This window comes from Gopherus evgoodei, chromosome 24 (assembly GCF_007399415.2).
Source record: "Gopherus evgoodei ecotype Sinaloan lineage chromosome 24, rGopEvg1_v1.p, whole genome shotgun sequence".
In the NCBI taxonomy this organism is placed as follows: Eukaryota; Metazoa; Chordata; order Testudines; family Testudinidae; genus Gopherus; species Gopherus evgoodei.
This window is the reverse complement of record NC_044345.1, coordinates 2022448-2043620: the sequence shown is the minus strand read 5'-3', so window position 1 is coordinate 2043620 and position 21173 is coordinate 2022448. Positions and strand designations below refer to the sequence as shown.

Sequence of the window (21173 nt, the reverse complement as noted above, 5' to 3'; positions counted from 1 at the left end):
CAACCCAGAACCTGGTCTTAGACACCTCATTTGACCCCCTTTATACAAGACTCGGTGCCACTACAGGACCTTGGTTGCAACCATGTTCTGTATGATCCCAGATTATATCAGTAAAATCACACCCACCTCCCTTGTTTTGCAGCCAGCTTAACCACCCTGGAGATCCTCTCTGTCACGGTGAGCCTCATCCTGCTGATTATCACCGTCACCTCCTTCTTCATCTACAGGTGCACCCCCAGGCTGGGCCGGGGAGGGGGATACATCTGGGTAACCTTGGCCAGGATGCAGGGATGGGGATATGGGGCGGGGGGCTTTACTGCAAATGCAGGGGGAGGGGCAGGGGGTCAAAGTGATGCTGGAGAAATGGTCCTGCTTTACAGGCAGATGTGGGGGGAGGAGACACCAGGGGGTGGAGCTGGGATTGGGGCCGGGAGGGGCTATTTGTCCTGGGTTTGGGCAGCACCTGGCCCAAGGGGGTGGCTGGCCATGGCTGGGCGGGTGCTACCCCCATACAGATAATTAGCAGCGTGGGGTGCACTAGGAGCTGGGCTGGTGCCCGACGCCCTCTCACATCCCCCCCCACCCCCGTGTGTCCCGGCACAGGAAGCTGAATCTGGAGAAGGAGCTGGCGGCCGAGCTGTGGCGTGTGCGCTGGGAGGACGTCCAGTCCAGCAGCCTGGAGAAACACCTGCGCAGCACCGGAAGCAAACTGACCCTGTCCCTGGTGAGCCCCGCGGGGCTTGGTTGGCCTGGCGAAGGAGGGTGTGGTGTCCGGCTGGGACCCTGGGCCGAGCAGCCCCCCTGAGGGTCCCCCTCTCCAGCCGGCACTGCATTGCGGGCGTCTCAGGGCCCCTGGTTACAGCTGTGGATCGAGGGAGGTTAATTACAAGTAAATCCAGTCAGGGAGCCCTGAGCAGCTGCTGAGCCAGGCCAGGGGTTGGAGGGAGCCACGAGAGGTGCGGGGGAAGAGGAGGGATGGGGGCGCCCAGGCTCCAGCTGGCTCTGAGTCCCCAGGGCCTGCTGGGGCCCCCTCCAGCCACTGTCACCCTTCCAAGCCACTGCCCTCCCCCCAGCCCCTGCAGCAGGAGTGGTGGGGTGAGATGGGAGGGAGGGTTCCCCGGGGGCTACAAGGGGGGTACCCCAGAAACCCTGGGGTTCCATTCCCTGCAGGAGGGGGCGTGTTGGCCATGCCTCCCCTCACACCGGTGCTTGCTTCTGCACAGAGAGGCTCCAACTACGGCTCCCTGCTGATCACGGAGGGGCAGTTCCAGGTCTATGCCAAGACGGCCTATTACAAGGTGGGTGCAGGGATCCTGCCTGAGCGCACAGGGGAGCAGCCGGGAACTGTGGGGCGGGGAGCGGGGGGGATTAGTAGGGGGAGCGGAGTCAGTAGGGGGTGCTGTGCTGCGGGGAGCAGGGCAGAGTCAGTGGGGGAGTGGGGTGGGGAGCAGGGCAAGGTCAGTAGAGGGAGCGGGGCGGCGTCAGTAGGGGGCGCTGTGCTGCGGGGAGCGGGGCGGGGTCAGTATGGGGAGCAGGGCAGGGTCAGTAGGGGGAGTGGGGTGGGGAGCAGGGCAGGGTCAGTATGGGGAGCAGGGCAGGGTCAGTAGAGGGAGCGGGGCGGGGTCAGTAGGGGGCGCTGTGCTGCGGGGAGCAGGGCGGGGTCAGTAGGGGGAGTGGGGTGGGGAGCGGGGCGGGGTCAGTAGAGGGAGCGGGGTGGGGTCAGTAGGGGGCGCTGTGCTGTGGGGAGCGGGGCGGGGTCAGTAGGGGGAGCAGGGCAGGGTCAGTAGGGGGAGCGGGACAGGGTCAGTAGGGGGCGCTGTGCTGCGGGGAGCAGGGCGGGGTCAGTAGAGGGAGCGGGGCGGGGTCAGTAGGGGGCGCTGTGCTGCGGGGAGCGGGGCGGGGTCAGTATGGGGAGCAGGGCAGGGTCAGTAGGGGGAATGGGGTGGGGAGCAGGGCAGGGTCAGTAGAGGGAGGGGGGCGGGGTCAGTAGGGGGCGCTGTGCTGGGGGGAGCAGGGCGGGGTCAGTAGAGGGAGCGGGGCGGGGTCAGTAGGGGGCGCTGTGCTGGGGGGAGCGGGGCGGGGTCAGTAGCCTGTGCTTTCCCCCTGGCCATCAGTGTCCATAAATGTTAACCAGCTGCCCGGGGGGTGAGGGTACAGGGCCTACCCCCCGTCTGAGCGCCCCCCAATCTCTCTCCAGGGGAACATCGTGGCGGTGAAGCACATCAGTCGGAAGAGAATTGAGCTGACGCGGAAGGTGCTGTTTGAGCTGAAACACGTAGGTACCCGGCCAGTGCGCGGGCAGGTGGCTGGGCTGAGGGGCTCGGTCCGCCTGGCTCTGGGGCTCGGCCCGAGTGGGCGTCTGCTGGGGCTCAGTGTGTTTCTGTTCGGCTCTGCGGGGGCTGCCCGGCTCGCACGGCTGAGGATCCAGGCGGTGCTGGCAAAGGGGCCACGTTACACAGTTGCTCACATGCACTGTGGGGCCCCCCCTCAGAGCACCCGCGAGCAGGGGGCTGGGCTGGGCTCCCCGGCCTTCCGCCTTTCTCCCGCTGCACAGAACCCAGCTTGGGGGGGACCTGGACTCAGCTCCCAAATTCTCTGGATGGGAGGCGGTTGGTGGGACCCCTCCCTGCCCTGGGGCCCAGCCCGCCACTCCCCTGCAGCGGCTATTCACTGCCAGAATGTAGTGTGGGGGGGGGTGAAGTCTGACACACACTCTCACCCAGCATCCCCATTGCTGCCTCTCATAGTGCCTGGGCCTGTGCGCGTGTGTTTGGAGAGGAGAAAAATACTGCCCCCCCCGCCCACCCCCCTGCCCAGCCTCATGCCAAGAGCCTCTTGGCAGCGCCAGACCTGGGCCGCAGCCACCACGCCCGGAGCTGGGCCTCTGGGCGCGAGTCCCACCCACACCCCGGGGGCCGCATGGGGGAGGACGAGGGGGAGAAGGGCAGTGCGGGAGAGACGTCGCCGGGAGACACTAGTGCCCCTCGCTCTAGCCCCCCGCAGCCCAGCCTGCCCTGAGCAAGCCGAGCACTCGGCCTTGCCCTGGCTCCCTCCTGCGAGCGCAGCCTGAAGCCTTCCCTGGCCATGCACACGCGTGTGCGGATTCACACGTGTGCAGAGTCACGTGCACCCACTGAATTCCCAGGCTCCAACTGGCCCCTCCCATTGGACCTGGCAGCCTGCTGCCTCCTGCAGGTGCCCAGTGGGCAGGGCAGGTCTCTGGTGCTTGCAGCTGCCCCCCAGATCCATGAGGCCAACCCAAGGCACTGGGAGAGCCCCCTCCAGCCTCTGTGCCCCGGCCTCTTGGCACGGGTCGATCAGTCCCTAGCAGAGGATCTGGGGCGGGAGGGGTCAGTGCAGTGTCCCTGCAGGGGAGCCTGTGGGCAGGTCCGGGCTGCAGCCACCACCCAACCTGGCGTGTCCTGCCCCCCTGCTCTGGGCCCCACTCCCCTTTGTGTGCGAGGGGCTCTCCTAAGCCGCCCTGCCTCGGAGCCAGGGGGCAGGGGGCTGAAGCTGCTGTAAGTGGCTGCGCAAGGAGCAGGGGGCCCGGGGCAAGGCCTGGGGGGTAGCTGGAGCTGGGAGCTGCCTGGGGACTCCTGCTGATGCTTGAGGCACTTGCATCCAACCCCTGGAGAATCCCTGACAGGGGATCCATTTGCCTGGCCTGTGCGAGGCAGCTGCGAAGCTGTGCTGGGCACCAGGGTGTGGAGCAGCCGCCGGCAGACCTGAGTGGGGGCAAAAGGCAAAGTGCCACTTTCACAGGCTGCGAGTCCACATGTGGGATTCACTGCTGCAGGATACCTGGTGAGCTGGGATTGATCCAGCTCCGCTTCTGGCTGCCTGCTGGCTGGCCCGGGGAGTGTGAATCAGCAGGACCAGACCCCAGAGGGACAGGGCTCTGTGGGAGGTGTCTGTGCCAGTGCAAAGCCCTAGTGTGGACGTGCGGCGGCGCTGTGAGGTGCATAGCGTGTCTGCACTAGGGGATGGCATCAGTGCAAAGAGGAGGAGCCAGAGCACGTGGACCCCGTGTGACGAAGTGAGACTGTACTTAATGTTTCCTCTGAATACTGTGTGGGCCGACCCTCTGTCTCCTGGCAACTAATGGCCAGGCCATGCCCCCCTGCAAGGGGGTGCTAAAGGTGTGGGAGGGCAAAGAGGTCAGGTGACCTCCTGGCCCAGGAAAGGAGCTGGGCAGAGAGGAGGGGCTGGAGGGGGTTTCAGTCTGGAGCTGGCTGGGGTCAAGGAGTGAGCGCAGACGTGGGGGGTCTGGCTCACTGGGCCCCAGAATGGACCCGGCTGAGGGGTCCCGTTCTCTGTACCTACAAGCTCTGTTTTAGACCCTGTTCCTGTCATCGAATAAACTCTGTGTTACTGGCTGGCTGAGAGTCACGTCTGACTGCAAAGTGGGGGGGCAGGACCCTGTGGCTTCCCCAGGACCCCGCTGGGGTGGGCTCACTGTGGGAAGTGCACGGAGGGGCAGATGCTGAATGCTCCAAGGAGAGACCCAGGAGGTGAAGCCGTGTGAGCTCCTTGCCCTGCAGACAGGCTGGTCCAAGGGAGAGGAGGCTCCCCAAAGTCCTGCCTGGCTTGGTGGGGAGCAGTTCCAGAGCATCGCCTGGGGACCCCGTGACACACCACCACTAGCAGCTGCTGCTGGCATCACAACGCCATCGAGGCCCCAGCGTCAGGACAGATTGTCCTGGCGCTTTGAGGTGCACTGGGATGAGTACCGGGGTGGGGGCAATTCTCAGCTGCTGCCTGAGGCAAAATGCCCCACCCCCCACCCCGTCAGCCCAGCAGGGCCTGGGCACTTGGCCCAGCCAGTCTGCCAGTGGGCCATTGCAGCGGGCAGGAGAAAGGGCTGAACAGGCCAAAGGACTGTCCTGGGTGGCAGCCACTCCTAGGGCTCCCCGCCCCCAGTAAACTCCTCAGGCTCCTTGGGGAACCAGCAGGAGGCAGCGTCGCACACGCGGGCACTTTCTGTGCCGAGGGGAGGGACCTGCTCCCTGGCAGGCAGACGAGGCTGGCTCAGGTTATCAGCAGGGCCTCTGCCACACACAGGCTAATTACTCATTAGCAAGGAAGCTGCAGGGAAGCCACTGTCCTTTCCTTGCTAATTAGAAATCAGCCTGAGCCAAGGGGCAGCACTGGAAGGAGGGGGAGCTTCCTGGATCCCTGGTTGCCGTATGGGGCGCTTGCCAGGCCCCATGCAGGGGCAGTAGCCTCCCCACTTCCCAGATGGGGAAACTGAGGCACGGAGTGGTTAAGGCCTGACTTTTGCTGGAGGTTGAGGCTGGTTACCAGCACTCCACTTCAGGCTCCTGGAGTCTGGCTCCCCTCCCTCCCCCGAATCAGACCCATGGGAGCTGCTGGGCGTTATGAAAGCTGGTCCCTGGGCCCGGGCACCAGGGGCTGCTGTTGATATCAGCTGGAGCCGTGGGTGCTTGGCGGCGGTGAGTAGCAAGGTGCCCCTCCCGAACGTGGCCCAGCCTTGGCACTGCAGCTGGGGGCCTGAGGCCAGGGCAGGACAGGACCGGCAGAGTCTATGCAGTTGGATGGGACTTCGCTGGCTGGACACGAGACCTCCTGTGTGGGCCGGTCTCCCCCAGCGCAGGCTCCTGCACCGGGTGGGGGGCTGTCTGTCCCACTCAGGCCGGACAGGGGTGGAGGCTCCATAACCCCTGGCCAGGGACACCAGCTAGGCCTGAGGGCGCTTTGATGATAGACCCCATCCAGACTTGGCGGCCGCATGACCCATCTGGCTGCCCCGCCTCAGACAAGGTGGTGAATGGGGTGTGGATTTGTAACTGACGTGAGGCAGCGCTCTGGCCTGGGGCGGCGACGTGATCATAATGCTTCCCCCAGCCTCAGAACCGGGATATCTGCTGCTTTCCCTGTTAGGCTGAGGGAGGCCAAGTCTCAGCTCCTCTTCCGGAGCTCCAGTGACCCGTGCATGGCCCCAGAGCCATGACTGCAGCTTATGGGCCCTGTTCCCTTTCGGTCCTGGCTCCAGGGGAGACGCCGACCATGGTGACACAGCCATGGGGCAGGGAGAGCTCCCGGGTTAGAGCTACCCCAATCCATGGGGCATCCAGCCTAGTGCAGCGTGGGAGGTGAATTCCTGCAGCGTCTTGCCGAGCCGGGACGTTCCCTCTGCCCCCGCATATGGAGGAAGGTTTTAGCACATCGGGTCTTTTTAAATGTATGCGCTGGCCAGGGACCCTCTGTCCCTGTGCCAGCTGTGGGGAAAACATGCAGGGGTTCAGCCAGCGGGAGGAGTGGGGAGGTGACAGGCCAAGAGGAAACTGGCCACATGTTCCACAGTCCCCATGTCCTGTGCATACGCAGGGCCTAGCTTGCAGGGTGCTGCGCTGCATCTCCCAACATCTGGCTACAGCTGGAGATGTGGGGGGCAGGCGCATTGCATTGGGTCATTCCTCTGCTTTTTGGACTGGAATTCAGCACAAGAAGTTGGGGCTGCTGATCACGGAGCGACCTTGGACCCCACCAGCACTCAGCTCACCTCGTAAATATCACGCACTTGGATGCCAGCCAAGCAATTTCCTGCTCACCTGACTGGCCTGATAAATCCTTCATTAGGCTGAGCAGAGGCTTCCTCCACAGCTTCTGCCTGTTTAAACAGCTGCTGAGCCCCACCCCAGAGGTGGCTGCATCTCAGAGCTGAGTGAGGGGTCCCTTGTAGAAATGGTGTGACCCTCCCAACATGGGGACTGTCCCGCTTGGGCCCCTCTCCCATCGGCAGCGATGGGGCACAGACAGCCCTGCCCCACACATGCCTTTCGGAGGCGGCTGCATCCCAGTGCTGGGTGAGTGGCCTGCAAAGCACTTTGGGAGGAAAGGCACTAAGGACTCCAAGCGGCTTCCCCTTAATCCTGCCTTCTCCATCCCCCTGTAGATGAGGGACGTCCAGAATGAACACCTGACCCGCTTCGTCGGAGCCTGCACGGACCCCCCAAACATCTGCATCCTGACGGAGTACTGCCCACGCGGAAGCCTCCAGGTATCGCCGCGCAGGGGCTATGGGATGGAGGAGATGCAGTGGTGGGTAGTGGATGGGACTGGGAGCTGGGACTCCTGGGTTCTCTCCCGGGCTCTTTGAGGGGAGTGGGGTCCAGTGAGTTGGAGCAGGGTGCCTGAGAGCCAGGACTCCTGGGTTTTCTCCTGGGCTCTGGGAGGGGAGTGGGGGCTAGTGGTTAGAGCGGGGGGGGGCTGGGAGCCAGGACTCCTGGGTTCTCTCCCGGGCTCTTTGAGGGGAGTGGGGTCCAGTGAGCTGGAGCAGGGTGCCTGAGAGCCAGGACTCCTGGGTTCTCTCCTGGGCTCTGGGAGGGGAGTGGGGGCTAGTGGTTAGAGCGGGGACCTGAGAGCCAGGACTCCTGGGTTCTCTCCTGGGCTCTGTGAGGGGAGTGGGGGCTAGTGGTTAGAGGGGGGGGGCTGGGAGCCAGGACTCCTGGGTTCTCTCCCAGGCTCTGGGAGGGGAGTGGGGTCCAGTGGGTGGAAGCAGGGAGCCTGAGAGCCAGCTGAGATGGCGGGGAGGCTCCATGTGGCAGCCAGTGAAGGTTTGCCTGGTGCTGTGCAGAGCCTGCTGGAAGGCGTTGGGGCAGCAGGGGAGGGGCCCGATGGGATTCCTGAGGAGACCCCAGGCCTGATGCCCAGCGCCCTGCATGCTGCCGTTCCTGGGTGGGGTCCCCAGGCACCGATCCTCTGCCGACGAGGGGAGGAGAAGGGCTGTGACCTAGTGTCCAGGCTGGACTCAGTGCAAACATGCAGAGCAGTGGGCAGGCCTGTCCGAGCCCCAGCAGGACGGTCCCCGTGTTGGGAGGGTCACGCTTTGCAGCAGCGATGGCGGGGGCAGTGTCTGAATTAAAAGGAGGGGGCACGGCTGGGCCCCCCCAGGGCCCAGCGAGCGCTGGTGCCGGGGCTGTTTCCAAGCAGGATGATTTATGGGGGGGAGGACGCTCCCCTCCCACGTTTCCTCTCTCGTGACAGGCCTGGATTCCTGGCCGCGCGCTCTGGCGCAGATACAGTTCCTCTAATGACCGAGAGAGAGGCCCCGGGGGTCCCTGCTGGGTACCCCACTGGCCGTGGGGCTCCCTGTCGGCCAGCCAGGCGCCATGGGGACATGCTCCCTTATTCTCCAGTTCCCTCTGAACATGGAGAGCCGTCAAGTCCCTCACTCCCCTCCACCCGGCCTGCCCTGGACTGTCAGCGGGTGGCCAAGCCCCAGCCGTGCCACGTGCGCTTTGCACCAGCGCAGCCCCCCCTACTCCAGTGCCAGCTGCACGTGGCCCTGGTTCAGTACTGCGCCCACACCAGGGGTTGGCGCCAGGATAGACCAGCCAAGCCTGGTCCGGTGCCACCCCCACCCCCATGACCAGCAAGTCTCGCTGGTGAGGAGATGGGGCCGTTGGGGGGAGTTTGCAGAAGGATCCAGAGCCCTAGCTGGTGGGAGGAGGGAGAGCGGCTCAGCCCCCACCCCTCTCTGTGCTTGTGCCCATCCCATGCAGGACATCCTGGAGAACGAGAGCATCACGCTGGACTGGATGTTCCGGTACTCGCTCACCACTGACATCGTCAAGGTAATGGCCGACCTCCCGCCTGTGCCCTGCGCCCAGCCCCTGGTCCCCCCCAGCCCCCCGCCTGCCTCCGCAGTCCCCAGCCTCCCATGCCCAGCTCTCTGGCTGCCCCCTGCCTGCCCCCTGTAGCACCCGGCCCCCAGCAGCCCCCAGACCCTCTGCCTCCCCTCCCCACCTGCCTGCCCCTGCAATCCCCAGTGCCCATACGCAGCCCTTTGCCTTCCCCATGGGGCCTCTGAGCCCAGCTCTGACCTAGGCACCAGCTCTGCTGCCCCCCCACCAAGGCCTGGCAGGGGATCTGGCCCTCACTGCAGAAGGTCCCAGGCTGAGGCTCCAGCACCCCCCACCCCACTTCTCTGCCCCCCCCAGGGGATGCTGTTCCTGCACAACGGGGTGATCGTCTCCCATGGCAACCTCAAGTCCTCCAACTGCGTGGTGGACAGTCGCTTCGTGCTCAAGATCACGGACTACGGGCTGGAGAGCTTCCGCCTGGCCCCCGACTCCGACGACTCCCATGTGCTCTTTGCCAGTGAGGGCTGCGGCGCCCCTGGAAACGGGTGGGGGGGGTCCCCTCGGGGTGAACACAGCCCGACTCTAGCCTGCTCACTCAGCCTGGACCCTGCTGGGTCCTGCCACCGGCCACCCCATCCCTCCCCGCTGGTCCCAGCCATGCCCCCGCCCCCGCCCCTCACCAGTCACGGGCCCGCATCCCAGCCATGCCGCCCCCCAACCCTCACTGGCCACTCGATCCCTGACCCGCTGATCCCAGCCAAGCTGCCCCCGACCCTCACTGGCCATCCCATCTCCCCCCCCGCTGATCCCAGCCGTGCCCCCCCAACCCTCACCAGCCACGGCCCCCCAACCCACGCTGGGCCCAGCCACGGCTCCCCCATCCCAGACATGCTGCCCCCCGACGCTCACTGGCCACTCCATCCCCCCTGCTGATCCCAGCCATGCCGCCCCGATCCTCATCAGCCACCCTCCCCCATCTTTCCCTGCTGGTCCCAGATATGCCCCCCCAACCGTCACTGGCCACCCCATCCCCGCCCCGCTAGTCCCAGTCCCAGGCCAGGTCAGTGGGGGGAACACCCTGTGGCTCGGATCCAGGCACTCCCAAGCCCCAGCCCGGCTGGAAGGCCCCAGGTGGTGGTACCCACAATACAGCGGGGCAGCCACGCCAACCCGGGTATTTTCCCTCCCGCTGGCCTTCCATGCCCCTCTCCTGTCTCTACCCCCTGCTCTGGCTGACCCTGTCTCCTTGCCCCCCCCCAGAGAAGCTGTGGACAGCACCTGAGCTGCTGCGCATGGAGGTGCCCCTGGCCCGTGGCACCCAGAAAGGCGACGTATACAGTTTTGGGATCATCCTGCAGGAGATAGCCCTGCGCAACGGGGTCTTCTACGTGGAGGGGCTGGACCTGAGCCCCAAAGGTGAGAGTGGGGGAAGGGTAGCCCGGGGGGGGACGACTCCAAAAGTGAGAGTACTAGGGGAGGGGGTGAGTCCTGCAGGGGGGCTGGTGCCCAGCGCAGAGGGAGTGCCCTTCGGGGAGCTCACTCGTCTGGCTGTGTAAATGGGGTGTTCCCCCCCTCCTAGACAGTGTGCTGGGAGAGGAGCCTCTGTGAGGCTGGTGGAGGCCAGGGAGCGGAGTGCCAGTGGGGCAGGTGCTGGCTGGAATCCTGGGCTGAGGGAAGCCGGGCTTGGTCCCCCCAGGAGAGCCCGTATTTGGGGCAGATGGGACGGGGTCCGTTCCCTGGACAGGTGCCAGGAAAGCAGGGTTGAAGGAGTGGGGTGGGCAACCAAGAGTCCCAACCCACCAGCCAGCTGGAAGGCAGGGGAAAGCGGCAGAGCCAGGCAGAGAACCCAGGAGTCCTGAGTCCTATCCTGTGCACTCAGCCCTAGGGCCAAGTGGGGCATTGAGGGAAGGCTGATGTTTGAAGTGAGCCTGGGCCGTGGCCCCTGGGGGGGCATCTGGGGCCTGTGCCTTGCTGCCCATGGAGCCCCCAGCTCACCCCTGCCCCCGCCCCCAGAGATCATCGAGCGGGTAAAGAGCGGCGAGCGCCCCTACTTCCGGCCATCCGTGAACGTGGCCTGCCACATCGAGGAGCTGGGGCAGCTCATGCAGCACTGCTGGGCCGAGGACGTGCTGGAGCGGCCGGACTTCAACCAGATCAAGATCCTGCTCCACAAGTTCAACAGGTGAGCGCCTGTTTTCCCCCCCCGTCACTGCCAGCCCCCTCAAATCAGCCACGTCACCCCCCCAAGCCACAGACTCCTCAGTCAGACCCTCCCCACCGCCTCCCACCCCACTTCCTCCTGGCACAGGCCCCGCTCGAGTCGCCCAGCCCATGGAGGGACGGGTGGGACTGCTCACCCCCGGTGCCTGGGGCTGCAGGTCCTGCTCTGCCCCTGGAGCCTGCCTGCTGCTGGCTGGTCATGGGGCCCTGCCCCAGCCGCTTCCACCCTGGTTATTCCATTGAGTCCCTGTCCTCGGGTGGGAGAGGGGGTGAGTGGGGGGGCTGTGCTGGCTGCATGGCTGGCGTGGGGTGCCCCACCCTCGGCGAGGTCTGGAGGCCAGGGAGCTGTGAGGGTGGGAGAAAGGGTCATTCCCGTGGCCCAGCATCCTCACGGCCCCGTGCGTTGCAGGGAGAACAGCAGCAACATCCTGGACAACCTGCTGTCGCGCATGGAGCAGTACGCCAACAACCTGGAGGAGCTGGTGGAGGAGCGGACGCAGGCCTACCTGGAGGAGAAGCGCAAGGCCGAGGTCCTGCTCTACCAGATCCTGCCCCAGTGAGTGACGGGCCGGACCCCCCCTCCACTCCCAGGCAGGCTCCTTAACCCCCCGTACTCCCGAGGGCACCAGGCCTCATGCCTGAGACCAGATCCTAGACTGCCCCATTGGCACCCAGGCTCCACCCTCAGCCCCCCTCAGTGCTGTGGGGGCCTGCTCCTCCTCCCCTACTGTTTGCCAGGGAGGCCCCCAAACACCTGGGCATCCAGGCCTCTTCTGTCCCCATCCCTCATCCCGCGCTCCCTGTCCCCCAGCTCTGTGGCCGAGCAGCTGAAGCGCGGGGAGACGGTGCAGGCTGAGGCCTTCGACAACGTCACCATCTACTTCAGCGACATCGTAGGGTTCACGGCCCTGTCAGCAGAGAGCACCCCCATGCAGGTAACCGGTGGGCGAGGTGAGAGCAGCCCCTCATGCAGCCCCCCCATGCAGGTAACCAGAGGGGCGGAGTGAGAGCAGCCCCCTCATGCAGCCCCCCCATGCAGGTAACCGGGGGGGTGGGGTAAGAGCAGCCCCCTCATGCAGCCCCCCCATGCAGGGAGTGGGGTAAGAGCAGCCCCCTCATGCAGCTCCCCCATGCAGGTAACCGGGGGGGATGAGAGCAGTCCCCCCATGCAGCCCCCCCATGCAGGTAACCGGGGGAGTGGGGTGAGAGCAGCCCCCTCATGCAGCCCCCCCATGCAGATAACCATGGGGGTTGAGGTGAGAGCAGCCCCCCCCATGCAGATAACCATGGGGGTTGAGGTGAGAGCAGCCCCCCCCATGCAGATAACCATGGGGGGGTGAAGTGAGAGCAGTCCACCCCGCCCATGCAGATAACCGTGGGGGGTGAGGTGAGAGCAGCCCACCCCCCGCCCATGCAGGTAACCGGGGGGCGGGGTGAGAGCAGCCCCCCCACCCATGCAGGTAACCAGGGGGTGGGGTGAGAGCAACCCCCCCCCGCCCATGCAGGTAACCGGGGAGGCAGGGTGAGAGCCCCCGTAGGTCGCTGGGGGAGGTCTGTGGTCTGTCCCAGTCCTCCAGGCAGGGCCACTGTCTGGCCCCCCATGGGTTGGGGAGGGGAATCCTGCCTGCAGTCAGTGCTGGGGAGGAGAAAGGGGGCAGGAGAGAACTGGCCAGGGTCCCCGTCCCGGGGTTCAAAGCCCGCCCTGGGCAGAGCTGCGTGGAGGCTGAAGGGCCGAGCAGGGGGTTCCAGGCACAGGCAGGGCTGGCGGCGCTTGGCGCCCTGGCTCCCGCCCCCACCGGCGGGCACAGCCCTCTGCTTCGGCAGAGCTGCCAGGCTCCGACTCAAGGTGCCCTGCCTGCGTCAGTGCTTCATCCGTCCGCAGCACAGGGACGGCGCAGCCCGGATCCCCTGGGCAGGAGTCTGCGGCCCCCCCGCCTATCTCCCACCTCCCTGGGGCTGGTGTGTAAGGGGGGGAGCGCTCACTGCCCCAGGGGTGGGGGGATCAGGCCAGGCCGAGTCGCCGCAGCCTCTCACCTCCCCCTCCCCCCTGCTGTGTGCGTTGCAGGTTGTGACCTTGCTGAACGACCTGTACACCTGCTTCGACGCCATCATCGACAACTTCGACGTCTACAAGGTGACGGGGGGCTGCCTGGGCTGGGGGGCCCTGCCAGGGGCGGGGGGATCTGGCCGACACCGGCCTTCATTTAGACTGATCGTTCTGGCATGAACAAATAGCTGCTCCCCACCTCGGGACAGCCCCCCACATGCTGCTGCCCTGGTGGAGACGCCATTGCCGAGAAGTGCACCCAGCTCTGCCCTGGATCCGAGGTCGCCCCCAGCTGGCTGGATCTGCCCTCCTGGCCCTCGAAATCCTCACTCCGGAGGCAGCTGCTGCAGCTCCACGCCCCCCAGCCGTGCCCTGCTGCTCTGTCAGAGGAGCTGGCACTGCCCCCTGAGACACACTGCCAGGCCCTGCAAGGGCCAATGCCACGGAGCAGAGGTGCTGCCAGGCCTGCCCAGCCCAATGTCCTGTCGCTGGGAGGAAGGGGGAGTTCTGGGGTAAGAAGTTTCCTCCAGACCCTGTCAGCTGGGGGCAGCTCATGACCAGAGGCAAGAGGGTGCGTCTGCCGAGTGCAACGCTGGAGGTTCCTGGTCTGCTGAGGTTGCCTGGGCACAGGCATGCACACATGCGGGAGTGCACACACACGTGCGAGGTTGTACACGCACGTGCGCGCACACACACACATACAGACTCTTAAGCTGCCTGGACAGATATGCCCCCCCATTGCTCCATGGGCTTGAGCCTCACTACAAGGCCTGGAGCAAGAGACATCCGGGGAGGTGGGGGCAGCGTGTGCGGCTGGTTTGCCCCAGGGCTGTGCTTCCCCCTCCCCCGCAGGTGGAGACGATTGGCGACGCCTACATGGTGGTGTCAGGGCTGCCAGTGCGCAACGGCAAACTGCACGCCCGGGAGGTGGCCCGCATGTCCCTGGCCCTGCTCGACGCTGTGCGCACCTTCAAGATCCGCCACCGGCCGGACCAGCAACTCAAACTGCGCATCGGGATCCACAGCGGTGAGTGGGGGGGCGGCAGGGTGGGCCTTGAGCAAGCACAGCATGGCCCCAGGCAGTGCCAGGGAATGGGCTGCAGGGAGCCCCTAGGGTACCCCCCATGCACACACTGACCCCGTGACAATACTCCTGTCAGCTCCAGCACAGACCCAGAGGTTGGGCCAGGCCTCTCTGCAGTTCACTGAAACAGATTCAGCCAGCCCAGCGGCTTCTCAGTTAACAGGGACTTTCCCAGTGCCCAGTGTTCAGCCTTTCTGGGAGCCTGAACCCCAAATAAATCCATTTTACTCTCTATAAAGCTTATACTGGGTAAACTCATAAAATGTCCCCCTCTCTAACACTGATGGGGAGAGGTGCACAGCTGTTTGCTCCCCCAGGTATCAGTCACTTACTCTGGGTTTATTAATAAACAAAAGTGATTTTATGAAGTATAAAAGGAGGATTTCAGTGGTTTCAAGTAATAACAGACAGAACAAAGTCAGTCACCAAGCAAAATAAAGCAAAAACAGGCAAGTCTAAGCTGAACACATTAAGAAACGGATCACCTGTAATCTCTCACCCTCCGAGATGTTCCAGCGAGCTGCTTTCACAGACTAGACTCCTTCCTAGGCTGGGCCCAATCCTTTCCCCGGTACCGTCCTTGTTAGGTCCAGCAGCCATCTCAGGTGGGAAGCAGGGGGTTTCTCATGACTGGCAGCCCCCTTTGTCCTGCTCCACCCCCTCTTATAGCTTTGGCACAAGGCGGGAATCCTTTGTCTCTCTGGGTCCTTACCCCTCCTTCGAAATGGAAAAGAACCAGATTTAAAATGGATTCCAGTATCAGGTGACATGGTCACATGTCACTAAGACCCCCCCAGTCTCCATTCCCCATGGGTTGGCCCCACTCTTACACAGGGAGGCTTTCAAGTAACTAAGGCCATTTACAACTGATAGTTTCTGGAGCTCCCTTAATGGCCTCCACTTAATATGTTTACATCAGTGATACAAGTTCATATCTTATTCTCCTAACTCCAGATATAGGAATAAGACACTTAGTCGATTACAGGCTTTCTAATGGCACCGTACAAGGGGTGTTTTGTGTAAAGCAAATTCCAGTGATGTCATATTAATCAGCATATTTCCATAAAGTGTATGGAGTGCCATGTCACAGGGGGTCTAGTGGTTAGAGCAGGGGGCTGGGAGCCAGGACTCCTGGGTTCTATTCCTAGCTCTACCACTGGCTGACTGGGGACCTTCCCTGCCGCACCCAGGGAGCCGCTAGCATGCAAGGCCCTTTGCATAAGCCCAGCACTATCCGTGCGAGGGCTGGTTGATTTGAATGTATGTGAACTGGGCTGGGGAGGGATGAGCCCTGGTGGGGGTGAAGCAGCCCTGAGTACAGCCTGCAGGGGGGTGCCCAACGCTCTGTCTCTCCTGTCCCAGGCCCGGTCTGCGCAGGGGTGGTCGGTCTAAAGATGCCTCGCTATTGTCTCTTTGGGGACACTGTGAACACAGCCTCACGGATGGAGTCCAATGGGGAAGGTAAAGGGGCCAGGCACAGGGCTGGGGCAGGGTGCCAGCAAATGGGAGGCAGAGGGGAGCACTGGGTGGGGAGTGGGGAGGGGTGCTGGGGAGCAGGGGGCCCAGCAGAGGGGAGTGGGTGGCTGGAGCTGGCTGGACTGGGCCAGTCGCCCTCCGCAGAAGCTGAGCTGAGGCCGGGCAGGTGGTTGCGGGGAGCTGGAGGGGGCTGGGTCTCTGTGGGTGCGGGGGGTGTCCCCATGCTACCCACAGCCCCATGTCTGTGGTTCCAGCCCTAAAGATCCACCTGTCGTCGGCCACCAAGAGCGTCCTGGAGGAGGTTGGCTGCTTCGAGCTGGAGCTGCGTGGGGATGTGGAGATGAAGGTGATGGAAGCTTGGCCTCCCCCTGCCCCCACCAGCCTCATTGCCCCCCTACTAGCCCCCCCCACTGTCTCCCCCCGGGCACTAGTACCCTCCCCATGGAGTCCTGTTCCTGTGCACAGCCAGCTGCCCCCTCCCCAGGACACATGCCCCCCCCACGCTCCTCCCCTTGAGCCCCGCCGGGGTTGGGCCAAGCAAGGGGCGGCTGCCCCGACCCTGCCACATCTCCTGACACCTGCCAGAGCAGACTCTGCCCCTGGCCTGCACCCCCCTCCCAGGCCAGGCTGCCTGGGACCCTGCATGGGGGGCACCCCGGGTCCTGCCCTGAGCTTCCTCTGCTCCCGCAGGGCAAGGGCAAGATGCGGACGTACTGGCTGCTGGGGGAGCGTTTGATCAGCATGCGGGGCTGACCGGCCTACCTGCCTGCTGTGGGACCAGCATCCGCCCGCACACCGGTCCATCCTGCCTCTCCTCCAGGCATCGGCCCCTCCCACAGACGCCCCAGCCGGACACGGCAGCAGGGCCTCTGCAGACACTTCAAACAACCTCCCCCCGCCAAGGGTCTCTGCTGCCTGCCAGCCTGAGTCGGGTGAGGGGGGAGCATGGAATGGTTGGACTGAAGCCTGGGGGGTGATACCCCTGCAGCAGCGTGGCGCCCCCCAACCCCACCCACCTCCCAGTGCCCCCACCCTTGGCTTGCGCAAAATCCTGGAGCAGAACCACTGGCCCAGCCCTGTTCCCAGCCCTGAGCCCCAGGGAGCTGGACTCGGAGCTGCCCCCTTCTCTCCACCCATGCGGTGGGGCCCCAAGCCGGAGCCAGGAGCCGATCCCACCCCCGCAAGCCCCGAGCCTTGTACCCTGGGGGGCCTATCCCCCAGGACCCGCCATGCTTGTCTTCGGAGCCACCGGTGGGGGGAGCTCACACAGCTGGGCATTGCCCCCCCCTCCCCGTGCACACACAGTGGGGGAGGGGGGCTCCTTGTCAGGGCGTCGTCACCAGAGCTCTACTCTTTGTAATAAAGCCTGTGTATCTTGCCCTCTGTGTGATGATGCCCATGGGCCCTGGGGGGAGGGAGGGCAGGCCTTTGGAGGTGGGGGCTCGCGTGGGGAGGGAAGGCCAGCTCTGGGAGTAGGGGAGCTTGCAGGGCAGAGGGGGCTCTGCATCACCAGGTTCAATTAGGATTCCCTGTGTGCACCATGGTGGCTCAGGGCTGCCCTGCCCCTGCAGCCCAGCCCCACAGCAGTGGCATCGCCCACATGTGCTGCAGGCTGGGGGAGGCTGCCCCTCCTCCTGCCCCCTGGAGCCCCAGCTGGGTGGTGTCTGTGAGGCCAAGGGGCGCTGGCTGGTTGCACTAGGCGGGCACCGACTGGCAGGTGGGGCGTCCTGCCTCACGGGGAATGGGATGAACTGGGCAGGGACCATAGTGGCACTCCAGCCTCCACCAGCTCTGCCAGCCCCCCAGCTCCTGCCCTCCCTCATACACAGCTGTGCCAGCAACCTGAGCCTGACCCACCAGGATTGTAGGGGCACCTCTGCAGAGCCAATCTGGGCATGTGGGACACTGCAGGGAGGCGGGGCTCAGCCCAGTCCTGCCCCAGGAGAGCCAGGCAGCCCTCCGCTCAGAGCTGGGAATCCCTGGCCCCTGCCAGGAATGCGAGGGAGGCAACAGGGCTGAGCAGGCACCTCTGGCCCTGCCAGGAACGCACAGGCCTGAACGGGACGTTCCCTGGGCTCATTTGTCAAAGTCAGCAGCCAGGCCAGCAGCAAAGCACGCCCCCCACACCCCCCGGCTGGGTGAGCGCCCGGCTGGCTAGGGGCCCCGTGGCTGCAAAAGCCTGCCTCTGACGCCCCCACCCCTGGGAACAGCATTTGTGCACTGTACCCTCCCCCCCAAATCTACCTGCTCCTGTAACCAGCTCCCCGTAGGTGCACAGAGAATCTCACTGGAGTTCCTGGCTCACCCCGCTGGTCACTGGGGTTGTGGCAGGAAACCTCGTCTAGCAGTGAGGGCGGTAGGCTTGGCGCCAGGACTCCTGGGTTCTATCCCCAGCTTTGGGTGGGAGGGGTGTGGGTTAGAGCAGGCGACGGGGGGCGTGGGCAGGGCTCCTGGGTTCTGCCCTGGCTCTGGGTGAGAGAGGGCTCGGGGCGGGGGGGCAGTCAGGACTCCTGGGTTCTGGCTCTAGCTTTTCTGCTGACTGACTTCTGTGCTTCAGTTTAGCCACCTGTAAGGTGGGCTGAGGATGCCTTCCCGAGAAGGCTGGTCCGTTCGGCTCTGGGCCCCAGCCACATGGCTGGAGAACGATGGGGAGCTGCGGTAGCCCACCCCGGCCCCCTGCAGGCCACAGCATCACCACTGGGCAGCAATTCCCGGGAGCCCTCACCCCAGCTCAGGGGCGGCTGCTCCCGGGGACAGGTTGCATGGAGGACATTGCAGGGGGGACAGCCTGGGGCCTGGGACGCCCAGAGCAGCCTAGCGAGTGAGCGCTGAGGTGGGGACGAACCCAGGCCTCGTAGGGGCAGCACTAGGCACCAGTGGGGCTGGCCACGCACCTGGCAGGGTGGATCTGTAACATGCTGTACCTGCAGCAGGGCAGGCTCGTGTCCCCTGGGCCAGCCCCATTGAGGGGTCACCCTTCTGCTGCCCTCGTGCAGGCTGGGATGGGGAACCTGATCGCGCCAGGGAGGGTCAGATAATGGGAATCTCTGCTGTGGGGCTAATTCTGCAGTCGGAGGGTGAGGTGGGTCTCCCGGGCGGGGATGGGATCTCGAGGCAGACGGATGGACAGACAGACAGCGGGTGGGAGTTTCCTGGGAGCCTGGCAGGTCAGAGGTCGAGGGGAGCTGGCCCCTGGGGTCTCAGGGCTCGCCTGCCCTAGGGAGCGGGTCCCCTGAGCTGCGGGTGAGCTGCAGCCACAGACAGGACCAATCATGCCCAGCCCCGGCCCGGCCCAGGGTCTGTGGCCCACAGTAGGCTCTCTTGGGGGGCCCAGGGCTGTAGGGTGAGCCGGGAAGGAAGTAGCTTTGCCAGCCATGGGCCCCTGACCTCAGGCAGAGAAGAGCCACCTGCTGACCCCGTGACAATGGCAGGAAGCCTGGAACCGAGCTGGGGTGATGGGCTGGGGGCTGTGACCCTTACAGCTGCCATGGGGGAGCAATTGGGGGGCACGATTCCAGAGCCAGACTTTAGCTCCCACTGCAGTTTACATGACAGCCAGACCAGGGTCCTGTGCAGGGCAGGGAGAGGCAGTGAACAGCCCATGCCAGGAATTGCCCTGACGAAGCATGATGGGGGCGGGCACCCTGGGGACACCCCCTCCTCGCTGCAAGGGGGACCCTGCCTGGGATTATGCTGTGACTGGCCCCTATAACGTCCACCTGGCACTGGAGCTGAGCAGCCAGGCTGGGCACGGCAGGCTCCCCTCACGCACAGCCCAAGTGGAGCGGGCTTGGTCTCCATGGCCCAGGCAGGCTCTGGCCTCTCTGCGGAGGCGGCTGGCAAAGGGGCCAGTTAGCACCAGCAGTGATGGTGGTTGATGTGACATGGGCACTTTGCCCCCAAGGAACTGGGCTGAGACCCACACGGGGCCACCGAGCGGCTGCCAGACAGGCCTGACTTTCAGCCCCTATGGGCCTGTTCCGAACTGTCCTGGAGGTGGGACACTGCACCCTGGTACCCTGTTCCCCCCACACCCTCCAACTGCTGTCGCTCAGGCCCTCATGGTCAGACCTCCCTCATGCCTTCACTGTCCCCAAGCCCTTGAGAGTCCGTCCCCCCCGTGCCCACCCAAGGGAAACCAGGCCTGGGCCTGGCAGGGACCCAGCGCCGCCCAGGGGATCGGGCTTATCACCCCGGCTGTGGTGCTGTCTGCTGTGCCCGGCCTCCTCCTACACTTCCCCTTCTGGCTCCCAGTTCCCTGCACTCCTGAATCTGATCAGCGCTGGGACAGGGGGCAGGGGAGGTGGCTGATGAATCTGTGGAACAAGTTATGTGGCAAACAGGCTCTGCTGGCTACCAGAGCAGTGAGTTTCTTTATCTCTGCAGCCTCAGTGCCCTGCTGGGGGCAGCCCCACGGCCTGTGAGGCCACAGAACCATGGCTGTGGTGAAGAGCCCTGGCTGAGAGCTGCAGGGGAGGGTCGACAGGGTGGGGGAGTGAAGAGCACACGGCATGGGGGGGGCGGTAAATCGTACAGCGCCCTGCATGCGGCGGGGGGGTGGTGAATCATACAGCGCCCTGCACATGGGGGGGCGGTAAATCGTACAGCGCCCTGCATGCGGTGGGGGGGCGGTGAATCATACAGCGCCCTGCACATGGGGGGGCGGTAAATCGTACAGCGCCCTGCACATGGGGGGGCGGTAAATCGTACAGCGCCCTGCATGCGGCGGGGGGGCGGTGAATCATACAGCGCCCTGCACACTGGGGGGGCGGTAAATCGTACAGCGCCCTGCACATGGGGAGGCGGTAAATCATACAGCGCCCTGCACATGGGGGGGGCGGTAAATCATACAGCGCCCTGCACATGGGGAGGGCAGTGAATCATACAGCGCCCTGCACATGGGGGGTCGGTACATCATACAGCGCCCTGCACACTGGGGGGGGTGGTAAATCGTACAGCGCCCTGCACATGGGGGGGCGGTAAATCGTACAGCGCCCTGCATGCGGCGGGGGGGCGGTGAATCATACAGCGCCCTGCACATGGGGGGGGCGGTAAATCGTACAGCGCCCTGCATGCGGTGGGGGGGGCGGTGAATCATACAGCGCCCTGCACATGGGGGGGGCGGTAAATCGTACAGCGCCCTGCATGCGGCGGGGGGGGCGGTGAATCATACAGCGCCCTGCACACTGGGGGGGTGGTAAATCGTACAGCGCCCTGCACATGGGGAGGCGGTAAATCATACAGCGCCCTGCACATGGGGGGGCGGTAAATCATACAGCGCCCTGCACATGGGGAGGGCAGTGAATCATACAGCGCCCTGCACATGGGGGGTCGGTACATCATACAGCGCCCTGCACACTGGGGGGGTGGTAAATCGTACAGCGCCCTGCACATGGGGGGGCGGTAAATCATACAGCGCCCTGCACATGGGGAGGGCAGTGAATCATACAGCGCCCTGCACATGGGGGGGCGGTAAATCATACAGCGCCCTGCACATGGGGGGGCGGTAAATCATACAGCGCCCTGCACATGGGGAGGGCAGTGAATCATACAGCGCCCTGCACATGGGGGGTCAGTAAATCATACAGCGCCCTGCACACTGGGGGGGCGGTAAATCGTACAGCGCCCTGCACATGGGGGGGCGGTAAATCATACAGCGCCCTGCACATGGGGAGGGCAGTGAATCATACAGCGCCCTGCACATGGGGGGTCAGTAAATCATACAGCGCCCTGCACATGG

General features: G+C 64.7%; 1 protein-coding gene across 2 annotated transcripts in view; it reads left to right on the top strand.

Moving 5' to 3' along the window:
- The window catches only part of NPR1 (natriuretic peptide receptor 1), a 36904-nt gene extending 20093 nt beyond the window's left edge, over window positions 1–16811 (top strand). For both annotated transcript variants that reach the window (XM_030541757.1, XM_030541756.1), the window contains 16 exons: window positions 143–227; window positions 604–724; window positions 1224–1298; window positions 2198–2275; window positions 6917–7021; window positions 8526–8597; window positions 8964–9123; window positions 9867–10022; window positions 10620–10788; window positions 11236–11382; window positions 11638–11761; window positions 12892–12960; window positions 13726–13900; window positions 15320–15418; window positions 15688–15779; window positions 16124–16811. In XM_030541757.1, the coding sequence (XP_030397617.1) occupies window positions 143–227; window positions 604–724; window positions 1224–1298; window positions 2198–2275; window positions 6917–7021; window positions 8526–8597; window positions 8964–9123; window positions 9867–10022; window positions 10620–10788; window positions 11236–11382; window positions 11638–11761; window positions 12892–12960; window positions 13726–13900; window positions 15320–15418; window positions 15688–15779; window positions 16124–16186 (1790 nt within the window). In that variant the 3' untranslated portion in view covers window positions 16187–16811. The remainder of the gene's footprint in view (window positions 1–142; window positions 228–603; window positions 725–1223; window positions 1299–2197; window positions 2276–6916; window positions 7022–8525; window positions 8598–8963; window positions 9124–9866; window positions 10023–10619; window positions 10789–11235; window positions 11383–11637; window positions 11762–12891; window positions 12961–13725; window positions 13901–15319; window positions 15419–15687; window positions 15780–16123) is intronic.
- The last annotated feature ends 4362 nt before the right edge of the window (window positions 16812–21173 follow it).